Below are 12,918 nucleotides of genomic sequence, written 5' to 3'. Positions count from 1 at the left end.
GTAATTTTGAGGACCTTCTAACTACTGCTACGTAAACCCCATCCTTTTCTGCCTGACATGTCAGGTTAATTTTCATCTTGTTCAAAGGCTTCACAGATCAAGCTAGGACCTTGCAAGACCAGGGCTTGGAGCAGTTTGGTACCACGCTGAGGCTGACAGGGAAAGGGGAACCTGAAGGTAAATGTGAAATGCTGATTTTGCGTATTTCTATGTTCCTTGTAGAAACAAGTACTGTTGGTATCACAACTCTTTAAAAGTGGGCAAAGGTAGAATACACAACCCTTGAGTTTTCACTAGTTTAAAATGCCTGCAGAGACTGGGGAGAGGCAAATCTGCTTTGGGATTTTTCAGTATATATGACGCACAAAGCTCATGGAATGTTTTATTTATCTGGTAAAATGGTGCGTGAGGAATTTTTGTGACTTTAATTTTTCCTCTGTAAAATAAACATCTTTAGTAAAGAAGTTCAGGTCCAAACAGGAGTGGGAAAAGTTAAACACAGCTGGGCTGCCTTTTATAATAAAACAGCACAAAATCCAATCGCAAAGAGTAGGTGGAAGATGATATCTGCAAGAGAAACACAGACTAAATGTGAGTAGTTCCCTATCAGCTGTCTTTCATTATTCTCCTCCAACTCCCATCAATGCAACTGCATGTCCCTAATGTGGCTCTGCAACCATAATAAGTTCGAACAAATAGGCTTTGAAAAGCTTTTTTCAAACCCTCTGCAAATAGAAATGCTATCAGACATCTCTGTTAACCCAGTGAAACATGCTTGTTCCTTTTGGGAAAGAGGGTGCGAAAATAAGAGAAAGTAATGTTCAGTATTGGAAGCCATTGCTATGATTCTATTGCCAGAGTGAAGGATGTGCCAAAATGAGGAAAACAAATCATGTAATGTTGAGAAATTCAATTTGCTTTTGAAATATTTCCCTCTTGGTCAAATTTACTACATTTTTCATCTTTTTCATTGAGCTATGAGGTTTATGTTGACAGATTCACTCATAATCCGTATTTGGGACTGCTATTTTCATTGTCATACTTTGCTACTTACCTGAGAGTGTGTAAAATCTGGATAAAGCTTTGCCTGTATAAAATAAAAGATAACATTGGGATAGCATATTTTAAAAAGGGCAAAGTGCATCAGTGTGCTTTGTAAAAGCAGAACAGGTAACATTTGCCAGATTTTGAAATTCTGGGTATTTCATCCTCTTGGCTTTACTGTCTAAAGTTATAAAAGGATCCTCAGTTCTTTTATCTTCTAAAATTGAAGAGGTTTTATTGGTGCAATATAATTAACTGTAATAACGTTACTCTATGTGTATTTGTTATTTTAAATTGTCTTTCAGGTTGATGTGGATGTAGTTGATAAACTAGCACAAAGAGCTCTAGTGAGAACACGATGTAGGCATTCCTTGTTCCAAGGACCTGTTTCAAAAGACGTCATGGTTCTACAAATTAAACCAGCTCAGGGAGAAAATCCTGGTGCATCCGGGAGGCAACAGTTAGAGGGAACTGGCATTGTTTTATGATGGGGAAACCTAATGGCAGTTCAATTTGTCTATCAGGAGGGATAGAAATGAAGGGTTAACCTACCAGAGCCATGGACATGCTGTAGTACTAACTCACTATGTAAAAAATCTCTTTCCTGCTGCTCCTAAGCCTGACCTCTCTCCCACTCACGTACAAGCTATCAGAGCTTGTCTGAGCTGTTGCTGAGGTCAAATCCAGGTGAGCAGAGTTTACATTGCTAACTTAGTGTTTAAGTTCTTTGGCAATCGATCATTAATGCCAAACGGGTGTCTTTACTCACTTTGAGCTTTTCTGCTGGAGCCTGGAGGGGACCAACTTCTGTTCAAGACACCTGCTGCCATAGGGGTAAGGGCTCTGGCAGAGGGCTTCTCCTCCCTCTGCTTCCTCCTGTGCTGCAGCCATGGGTGGCTCTCAACTTCATTGCTTCCCAAAGGGAGAAACACCCCGGGAACCCAGTCACTTACTGCGTACAGTGATCTCTGCCACTAGAACACCTCCGGTCTGTTCCATACGCTGCTTTCGTTTGTCACACGTCTCAAGAAATCAGAGAGAAAGCCATGTATACCAAAAAATATTAAAAATAATTTAAAAATCCAACCCCAATTCTCATGTTCCCAACCAAGGACATGAAATCTGTGTCAATATTGCTGCATATTTCTAGGTTGTTTGGGTTTTTTTGTTGTAATTGTTGTTTTTTGATGAAGTAGAGATTTGAGGAGAGTCTTTACAGTGCATTTTCTCAGGATTTTGGTGTGCTGCATCCATTAGAGCGATTGTCAATTGTGAGATGGTAGGAAGGAGCCCAGATGAGTGTCCACTTGCTAACCACAGGTCCTCCTGGACTACCCTTTCTACCCTGCCTTAAAAAAAACTCATGTTAAGAAGGAAGGGGGAAGCTGAGCTCCATCTGTTTAACCCGTGATCTCTGTGAAAGCTTCTGTTGTTTTTTATTGCTAATTGTTTCCCATTGGGTAGAAACAAGAAGCACCAAAGCTTTCCATATAGATCATCCCATGTCCAGCATTAATGATGCCTGTCACAGCTGACAAGATCTGTATCGGAGGTAGTGCTCTACAGATTAAAGGTCCTTGTCTGTCCCCTGACCTTTGCAGATCCCCAGCTGTGGGCATTTTCTTTTTACAAACTCAGCGTGTGGTAATTCTTGTTATGAGTTGCTTGTAAGCATAACCCTCAGCTTGGTTCAACCTTAATTGCAGCAGACCACCAGCTGTATTTTTGGGTTGGAAGTGGACTCGAGGGATGTTAGTCTGATTGAGCAATTATCCTGTGATAGAGGATGAGGAGGGAATTCCACCCCGTGCCTAAAAGGATGATGTAGATGTTTGGCAGTACTGTCAGAAAAGCAGATATAGGATACTGGTTTTATGTTTTCTTTTAACTGTGGCTGGTCTGTGGCTGGATAAAAAATTAAAGGAATCTTTAAAAACAAACAGAAAAATCTAAGCACAGAGGTTTTGGGGTTTTGCCTTTGAAACTTAGAGTTTCCAACAATGCATTTTTGTCAACCCTGCAAGTTTTTCACAAATCAGTGCCCCCTGTTTAGCACTGAGAGTGGGTAATAAACTGCTATCTTAATTCGGCTCCTGGAGTGACAAAGGGTTTCAAAAGAAAAGTTAGTTTCGTGAGGAGTGATGCTTTCTCTTCTCCAGCAAGAAATACTTGTTGCTGAAATGACTGTATGTTGGCCAAGGACTATTTTGGGCTTTCATTTCAGGTTAAATAAAATTCAACAGTGGAGCTCTGACTTAGTGAAGGAGGGAGAGAGAAGTCTTTAAAGAAAGACACTTCAGGAACCCTTGCATCAGTGCACACCTGCCCATGCTAAATAACATGCCCGTATAGCATCTCCGCCTCATTCCCACCTAAGCACACAAGAACCTGCTCTTCAACTTCAGTTCCTGCTCCAGTGACAATTTACGTATTTCATGCAGAATAGGACAGCTGCAAGAGCAGTAACTTACTGCAGGACAGCAGAGAGGACTTTCTTTGGGATGGCGGATTGGGAGGTTTTGTTTGACTAGCAGAGAGCTTTGAGCCGGGTTCAGCCGCTGCCCCCAGGGTGCCCTCAGCACCAAGATATTTGGTAAAATGGAAAAAGTTCTACTTTCTCCCTTTTTTCAGGTTTGTGTTTAACTGCAGCTGTTTGTCAGACTGGACTATAATCTGGGATATTGACAAGAACTGAGTTTTTCAATGGCTATCGTATTTCTCAATGTGTTTAAACAAGTTGCCCAGTGTTGTTGATCCCTGTGGCATGACAGGGGTTGGGGTGCACAGCTGGCCACTCAGTTTCACGCATTGCGGTGGCTCCATCTGAAGCCCTGGTGCTGGCCCTGCACCTGATGTGCCCTCACGAAGGTATGTGCCCTCGATATCCTCTGTCTAAATTTAGCACTGCGTGTTTCTTACCACCGGGCAGGAGAACTTCTCGCTGTCACAGATGTGCGTCTCACAGTGCAGCCAGACCTTGGACAGCTTGGGGATGTTACGGAAGCGGAAAGCATTGAACTGGAATGTTGCCCGGCTCGTTTTCCCATTCTCATGCACAAGTATGGAGCTGTCTGTGGCACACCTGTGTTGTATATGGAGAAGCAGTGTCAGAGCCTCCATGGCTTCAAGGAAACATCTGAGGTTGCAGTCTGATTAATACATTTGCCCTGCTGTGGGCAAGCTTCTCTTTTGCCCCTCATTCCTCAGCTTTATGTCATCCTCAAGGCAGGGTGAGGCTTCCCCGGGCCCCACTTGCACCTACCCCTTGGTGATCAGAGGCCAGTGAATCTGGTAGAAATACTCTGAGGAGGGAGTTGCCCAGCAGTTGTTGAGAACCACTTTAAACCTGGGGAGATACAAACTCCAGATGAACAAGGAATGTCCTGGTTGCCAACGTATTAATTACTACTCCTTCCCTTACCTGTCACTTAATCCCTTAGCTTCCACTCCAGAAAATATGTCAGAACCAATTTCTGATGTTTCAACGATGAAAGGGGCTTCTTTTATACTTGAAAACTTGGCATTCTTTGAATAACAAAGAGAAAGGCGTCATACGTTACTAGCAACATGAAAAGCAAAGGTATATGGAAACTTCTGATAGCTCTGGAGAGATGGTCTCCAGAAGTTTGAGTTCTTACTACCTGCAAACTCCAAACTCTACACCTAATAGTAGGACTACTGCAAGCCCAAGATGGTGTTTAAAATCTTTTTGCTAATGTTTGGCTTATAATGATAAGTGACAGAATTTGATGCTATTTGGGTTGTGGTATGTGTTATATCAAAGCATGGGTAGGAAGCAAGCTTGCTGCTGCTCCTGGTACACCAGAGGTGTTGGGGGAAGCTAGTAGGAGAAAGACTGGAGATGGCTATATAAAATAGGAATAGGGTTGGGAGATGGCCATGTATCAGGGAAAAGGAATGAAGGCAAATAGAAAATACCTGCCTGTATGCAAAAGTTCAGCACTCTGTGATTTATACTTGTGGTGGCCAGCATGGTGGGAGCTGAGGGGGCACAAGTGTGCAGAAAGAGCTTTGCCAGCTATAGTCATTCATTCACTAAAAAGCCAGCCTGCACAAAGTAGTGCAGTGTGTGGTGCTCAGGTGAAAAAGTTTGGTTACAAATACACTGAAGTACCTACCTTAAATCCCACTGCTTTTTATTGCATAAGATCATAACGAAGCTAGTACCAAAACTATATAAAGAGTAATATGTTTAGTCATAGCATTGGTTTACTTAGTTAAATCTACACAGCAGGGTTCAGGAATATATAGTTCTGGAGCTGTCGGACTATTATTCCCTGCTGTGCTTGCTCACTTACTTGGTACTGATTTTCTTATGTACCTTTCCTGTCTACACACCAAGGTGCTCTGAGGCACTACATTATTCCCACTGCAGCATCTGATAGATTGGATGCACTGAAGTCAAGGCTAAATGTGTTTAGATCAGTGTTCCATGGCTGTAAAGTGCCCTGAGAAATTCTCATTTAACCAAAGATTTCTCCCAAAGGAGAGAACTTGCAGAAATACTGTCACAAAACTCTTAGTCCTTCCTCTAAAAGGAGTTGAACCTGGTATAGTGCTTCTTTTATCAAACTGTTGCTCTACACTGTTTTAAGGTACTATCTTGCTCTTCACAACAGGTTTCAGTCTTGAAGGTCTGACTTCTGTTCAGGCTCTGGCCCCTCGTGCTGTTAATGGTGTGTCACAGGCTAAAGGGCAGGTGAGGTGGAAGTGTTTCCACTGGGTTGCGCTGTAGTTTGGGTGCTGCTTCTGGATGTGGAAATGGGCACCTGAAGCACCTGAAGTATAGCCCACTGGAGGCAGAGGGCAGTGTCAGGCAGCAGCAGAGATGAATAGCAAAGCAAAATGAATCTTTTATTTCCATTTTGCCAAAAAGAAAAAAAAAGAATATTTCATTGAAATGAATCTTTTCTCCCCAGCGAAAATGTGAACAAAATAACAAAGGAATAGTCTATTAGCTTTCTGAGCTTGTTCTGTTCTTGTGCTCAGTGGAAAAATGTGCTAGTACACTTCAGTCACTCCTTCCTTGACTCCAGGGAGCCCCATGGCCATTAGAACAAAACAGTCATTGGGAAAATATTAAAGTACCAGAGATCTATTGCTCACTGCCTGTCATTTGTTTTTGCAGCCATTCTGTCAGGCGTTGACAGGAGCAGTGTGGTACTTCCTGGGACCCTGCCAGTATGCACTACCAGCGTGCCACGTATCAGAAGTAAAGACCGCATGGGCTTTTATGTGGCACCCAACCCTAAAAAATGTTTAGTGATCAATTGGTGAGCAAAACGTAGGGAGTAAGGGGGAGAGATTTCAATCTATCTGTGGTAAATAGTCCCTCTTCCTGGCCTATAAATTTAACATAGTATGTTAGTTGTGCTGCTTCTAGCTATGCTGAAATAGAGAGGCTGTTCTGGTGCTTTTGACTGTGCTTTGGTGGAAAAAAGCCAGCTCCAGGATCAGGAGCTGACTGTTGCAGCAGCATAGCAGAGTTGTGGGGAAGAGAAGAATGTTTCCAAAGATCAGCCTGATATCCAGGAACAAAATTTTGTTGGAAACAGAATTCCAGCATGAATTTAAGATCTCTGGGGAACACAAAATATCTGCCAGGTGAGAGAGGACCAGGAAACAAACTGCAAGAGAAATGCATGGGGTTTTGCTGTATGGAGAGAGACTATGCGGTAGCAGCAGTGCCTGCAGATGCATGCTGCTCTGAGTGGGACTGCAAACAAGTTTTGCTTTTCCTTATAAAACCTTTTGGCATGTTAGAAATGTAGCTCTCCTCAGCAGAAAAATCTGCCTGATTTGGAAGTATTAAAAGAACAGTTGGCATGTGTCTGCTCTGTTCAGTTTAAGTACATCCCTGTAGATCAGCAGAAACAAAGACTCCCGTATGTATTTGTTCCAGGCTAGTAACGTGCTTCACGACACACAAAAGTCAGGAGCAGCAGCCTCTTTTTCCAGCTCTTAGGCTGAAGCCTGTGGAAGGTGAAGGTGAAAAGCTGGGTGGCAAAGAGCACTTACAGAATAGAAGTTGAGGGACAACTGACTCTCAAACGAGCCGGAGCTCCCATTCTTCACATGGATGGTGGCCACCCTGCGGACATAAAGTATGAGTGAGGTGTGGTGCTCAAGACAGGGCAAGGCACACTCCTAGAAGAGGACGTACCTTTGGTCAAAGGCAGCCTGGTTCACCAGGTAGTTGGCATTGTATGTGCAGGTGAATGAGTAATTCACAGGCTGGCTCTTCACAATTACTGAGGAGTCATTGGAGACGATGGAGTTGTAGAAGTGATAGACAGGATTCTTGAACTGTGGATGGTGAGACAGAGAAATGTAGGCAGTACTGAGTCCTTAAGACATCAGGAACAACTTTGTACTTTGAAACATGAAGACTATCTGGTTAGACCCCCAAGGAAACACGATTTTGTAGCTCTTTATATGCTGTGCTGCCTATACATATGCCTTAATATATGTATGTTCTGTGTAATACAGGTGTAAGTGGGTTACTTACACACAGACTAATAAGCCTGCAAGTATTTTGCCTGTAGATGCAAAGCACAACTGTTTCATTCTTCCTTCTCCCTGATACTGCAGTTTTCCTCCTCCTTCCATCAGTACTTAAAGCCTACTCCAAGCTGAAGCAAACAGGACTCTCAAGTGAGCCAGCTGATTCTCGAGTCCAGCTCAGAAATGTGGATCTTGGTAGTCTTACCTCTGACTGTGTCCCACAGTACGATTTGTTTTTAGGTGACAGGTCTGGGATTGTGAATTGGTAATACCCTGAATCGTGGATCCCATTGTAGCAAATGCCTCCAAGTGCCAGCTGATTAACCTCCCATCCATAAGGACACTCCGGAATTTTGGTAATGATGGTTTTAGGATAGCAGTATACCAGAATTACATCTGAAAGAAAATAATACACCTAGACTGATATTCAGTGGTGTTTTCTTTCAAACAGATGGGTCTGCACACCTGCTTTCCGTTAGGATTAAACTTCTATGAGCAGGGGTGTGTGCTGGAAGGTCCCCTAACGTGAGTAGCTGTTGTTATACAAAATCGAACTTTGGATTGTTAAATTCTGTCCTCTTTGGACGAGTTTGGCCTTTGCCTTCTAATCAATGCAGAACCTTCTGTAAATTTTTTATCTTTCTGGAATAGTCAATTGAGGAGCAGAGACACTGCTGAGAAACCTAACATGAAAAATGGCTGCACTGTCAGATTAGTTTATGCTGCAGAGCTGGCTTCTGTAATGCCACTGACTGTAAAAATAATATTGTTGAAGTTGTTTGTTAGGTAGATCTGCACATTTCTGTAGTAGTGCTAGATCTAGGCCATGATAGATATTCTGCTCTTTCTCTCTTTGCACTGGCATTGCAGCGCCAGCACAAACTGAATTATTACAATTCTCAAGTTAAAAGCTGAGACCTAAAAATGAACCAAAAAGCCTAGTCCTGTTAGTGGCAATAATAAATGAATTGAAAAGCCTAGCCTTGTTAATAGCAATAGTAAATGAACTGAAATCCTAGCCCTGCTAACACTGATGGTTAATAGCAGTGCAACATGTTTCCAAACATGGTGACTGCTAATAGAATCATGAATATTGAACATTGTAACTTTCAGACTGATTGCTTCACAATAGCAGAATTGGACATTTTTCAAAGAGAATCATGCAGTGTGAATTTGAATGTCCGATGGGAATTAAAAGGGCAAATACTGGCTAACCATTAGTGACCTGAAAATTGAGAAAGAATTCCAATTACTACAGTCAGAAAAAAGACAACCTGCCTGGAATTATCCAATTATTTATTTTAAAGCCCTTCAAAGTCTCATTTTTATCATAAAAGCCTCATTTTGCAGCCTTTCCATGTCTGTTAGGGAATGCTCAGGGAAAGACAACTAGGGACCTTAACAACTTGCTCTTTTAGGTCAACAAACCTTCAGCACACGCAGGCTGATTCTGCTTGTGTTGATGGTTGCATCTGCAACTCTGGTGACTTTACAGCTATGAAAATTCCTTTAGTTCAGAGAAATTGCTTGTGCAAATGAAGGTACCTAAATAAATGGCTAGAGGGCCAAATATTTCAGATATACCATGAAATTGCTGACAGTAGTCTGATACCAGTCACACACATACAAAGCAAATATGCGCTCTATATTCCAACACATTTTTAAAGCACATTTCTTAAATTTAGTGAATTCTACACTACAGGTCTGGCACCAGATCATTTGGGTTTCTAGGCAGTGTGCAATTAGAGCCTTGCCTTCAATTATTTTTGGTTTTTCTCATTTTATACAGCGGTGTGGTTCAGGAGCTCAGCCCAGCACATTCATTCACCGCAAGCCATCTGATTACAGCCAGTGGGACTAAAGCCCAGCTTGTGCAGAAAAGATCTGCTGCATCTAGCCTGTGCTACTGCAGATAATTTCTAATTGTTGTTGTTTTCTTTACCATTTTATGCCTGAATTCTTCTTCTACTTAACTTCTTTACAATATGATTATTGCACAGAGTTAAGCATTCTATGTGGGGCTAGGACTTTAGTGGTACGTGCTTTACTGTGTTAGCTGAAAGCAGATCAATAAAAGAAATGTAAGGATTAGCTCTCCAGAATCAACAGTTTAACTTTCTGAAGAAAAACCTTTCCACTTTTAAACAGGAAAATCCCCCCAACCCTTTGGCACCTTAATTACAAGAGAAGATCATAGGAGACTTAAGTTATTTTACCTGCTTTATTTGGACTGCAAGGCCCCGCAAGAGCTTGAGCCAAGATGACCAGCAGATAAATAGTAAGAGTCAACATTTCTTGCAATGATCTGAGGACACAGGGAATAACAGCTGAAATTGTTTTCAAAATTGGAAATATAAATGGTGCTTTGACTGCAGACCTGAAACTGCAGCTACCGTTTAACATGTTCTTGCAGAGAGAAACAAAAAACATTACTGATAGTCTGTTGCCCAACGTAATTGCCTCTACAGGATAAATATTTCCAAGACTGTTTTTATTTCTGGGTCACTATTGTGACAATTTTACTATTTCAGTTTAGTGGTGGCTTTTGATTATTCTGGCTTTTATTTGTTCTTGTGAAGAGTCTAAACCCAAAGTGTTAATATAACCAAATGAAACTGAAACAATGGGAGCTGACAAAGAGAGAATAGAAATTACTAGAAGAAATATGATGCAATAACACACATATTGTGCTTACAAATTAAATTCTGAACCTGTTCTCTTTGGTGATGGCTATCCTGATGTATATAATCTTAAATTCATCTAGCTCAGTTTTGGTAAATTATGCATTTTCTCCTTGACTGCTAAATATTGAAGTTTTAGGAAAACATACACACCAGTAATTTACATTTCCACTTCAGGCCTCAAACCCGCAAGCTGTTCCCACAGGCAGAAAGAAGCACATACAGCCCGTGGGACTGGGACGTGAGCTCTCATATCTTCCCTTTGTAGACACTCTTCAGTGTCTGCCCTTATATACACATCACTAAGCAGACTGTCAGAAGCAGCAAATGTCATTTAGGTAAAGAAAAAAATCTTCCTGATTAAGTATTATTTCCAACAAAAAAAAAATCAGTTTCAACATTTTCACTCAGCCTCTATTTAAAAATATGTATTTATGAAAAAGCTCATACCGTACATTTCAGTGAAAATTCCTTCTACTGATAATTCTATGCATTCTATAAGAAATTAAATATTATACCTACGAGGCAGGAAGGGGCTAAGTATTTCAGATTTTCATCCCGGTCTTATTCCAGTAGCTGTGCTGTCGGCTCTTCCCAAGATGTCCCCTTTCAAATGAACCCAGCTGGTGTTATCTTCTCCTTATATAAGCAATCTTGTAAAAGGAGCCCATCTCTGGTTAAATCTCAACACGCCAGTATTGTCCAGTGTGGGAGGAAAAAAAAGTTATAGAAAACCCGTTCTCTTCCCCTAGATGGGACTGTATTGCTGCTATTTGATTTTCAAGTTTCTATGGTGGGTTTTTTTAGGTCTTGAAAGTAATTGAACAGAAACCTGCTGAAGGTTTCTAACTTGCACAAAATTTTTCTTTTACAAGTTAATTAGGAAAATGTAGAATTTCTGCAGAGGTGAAGCCACAGCTGCCTGCTAGAATTCAATGAAAAGGTATTCATAGGAATTAGGTGCTTGTCTTGAATAGTTTATTGACAATGCCAACCTTTTGTGCCATGTAAGTGGATGGAAGTAATTTCAGCAGATCATATGCTGCCTTTGGGTTTGTTTCATTATATTTTTCTCACTTTTTCTAAGGGTTCACAGGCATCAGAGTTTAGGTAGGATATTCCATAAGCCTAAGTATCATACTACATAACTATATTACCCAATACTATCTGCATATAAGACTATGTAATATACTTTCAATATTACAATACAGGATGTAAAATTCACCATTGCACAGAAAACTGAAACAAATATGCTCTTGACATGACCATCAGTCATGTGGTTGCTGCATGACAGTCTTGGCCAGCTGGTAAGATTTTCTGGTGACCTACTACATCCTGTTTGTGTTAGCTTTTAGTGATAGGCCCAGAAAAAGGACTTGGGTACGCTGCTGCTATTTTACATGCCTGCATAAAAAACGCGGGTTAGGAACAACCTTGACGCATAAACTGGCTCAGCCTCGACTTTGGGCATGCGTGTATCCACCCAGATCCAGGTGCTTGTGAGCTATTGATGCTCTGATATCTGTCTGGAGTCACAAAACACAGAGGATCTCACTGACCTTGCCTGCAGGACCCAGTCCCGTGGGGCTCCTCGGAGATGGTTTTGGTGTCTCCTTCTGTGGAGAGACTCATTATGCTCCATCCATGGCAGGAGTTTGGTTTGGGTCTGCCTTCTCTTAAGCATATAGGTGTTATGCAGTAGTAAAGCAGTTGTCATTAATTTGGAGTTTTTGAAGAAGGACGGCATGGGGTGGAAGAACACAGTGGCCTTGACCTTAACCTGAAATGCTGGACAATGAGTTGCCAGCTCTCCTGTGGGTGAGATTTATGGATGTACTTTCAGGACAGCACTAGCTACAAGGAGTGTCTCAAGCCAATTGGCATTAGCAAAGCATGGCTATAACTACATCATGCACTGGTGGTAGTAAGGAATGCTAGCTGTCACTCAGTGATGATGATGTGCAGGTGAATCTACAATGAAAATGTTTATAAGCAATTAGAGTGACTTCTGCTTCTTGCAAACTGATCAAAAGCCATAAGGAAAGGTCAAAAAGCCTATGAATTTCTGTGTTTAGTTTCAAATAATAAGCCTCATTCTAGACCTGAAGTTTCATAATTTGCAATATAGAGCACTGTATGATAGGCTACTCTCACTATTCTTGTAAGCCAAGTCCTGTAAGCCATCACATTCTGATTTAAATGAGATTACTTAAAGATATATGCAAGGATAAAATCCTTCAGCCAGGGTTTGTTATTTTAATTAAATTAAGGAATAATCCACTAAACAAGAACCAAAGCTCATAAATGATTTGGTGTGACTGAATTAGGGATTAACCTCATTAGAAATACTAAAATAAGGAAGATGTAACTCCAGGTGTCTCTTTTATAGCCTCATCCCAAATCCTGCAGGCATTGAGGCCCAAATTTGATTTCCTAAGACCAACTCTGAATATATACTGTGTGTATACACTGAATATACACTGTATGTATATTCACTTATTTTTGTCTTTGTGTGTGCATTTGGTCTGGAACCAGAACCCAGGGTTTTGTGAGACATTATGACCCACCCTGTTATCAAACATATATATAGGTCAGAAACAAAGGGAGGCTTGCAGGAGAAAGTTTGAGACTTTGGGCATGAGAAAGGCCTCATGACCTTGTACAAACT

The 12,918-nt window shown here is 41.3% G+C and overlaps 1 protein-coding gene across 1 annotated transcript; it reads right to left on the bottom strand.

Moving 5' to 3' along the window:
- Positions 1-368: 368 nt before the first annotated feature.
- Positions 369-10,942, bottom strand: TECTB (tectorin beta). Its single transcript, XM_030487278.1, has 11 exons — positions 10,769-10,942; positions 9,786-9,874; positions 7,775-7,965; positions 7,229-7,371; positions 7,084-7,156; positions 4,466-4,569; positions 4,307-4,390; positions 3,964-4,126; positions 1,998-2,067; positions 1,055-1,087; positions 369-567 (listed from the first exon to the last, which is right to left on the bottom strand). The coding sequence occupies exons 2-11, from the start codon at positions 9,859-9,861 to the stop codon at positions 515-517; spliced, it is 990 nt and encodes a 329-aa protein (XP_030343138.1). The 5' UTR covers positions 9,862-9,874; positions 10,769-10,942; the 3' UTR covers positions 369-514.
- Between the last annotated feature and the right edge of the window lie 1,976 nt (positions 10,943-12,918).

This window comes from Strigops habroptila, chromosome 5 (assembly GCF_004027225.2).
Source record: "Strigops habroptila isolate Jane chromosome 5, bStrHab1.2.pri, whole genome shotgun sequence".
In the NCBI taxonomy this organism is placed as follows: domain Eukaryota; kingdom Metazoa; phylum Chordata; class Aves; order Psittaciformes; family Psittacidae; genus Strigops; species Strigops habroptila.
Note: the sequence above shows the minus strand (reverse complement) of the source record. Positions and strands in the feature narration are given on the sequence as shown.

Coding starts and splice junctions, on each gene's coding strand:
- TECTB (XM_030487278.1), bottom strand. CDS start 9,861: ATGTTGACTCTTACTATTTATCTGCTGGTCATCTTGGCTCAAGCTCTT. Junction 7,966..9,785: donor TTGCAGTCCAAATAAAGCAG/GTAAAATAACTT, acceptor ATTTTCTTTCAG/ATGTAATTCTGGTATACTGC. Junction 2,068..3,963: donor AGAAGTTCTCCTGCCCGGTG/GTAAGAAACACG, acceptor TGATTTCTTGAG/ACGTGTGACAAACGAAAGCA.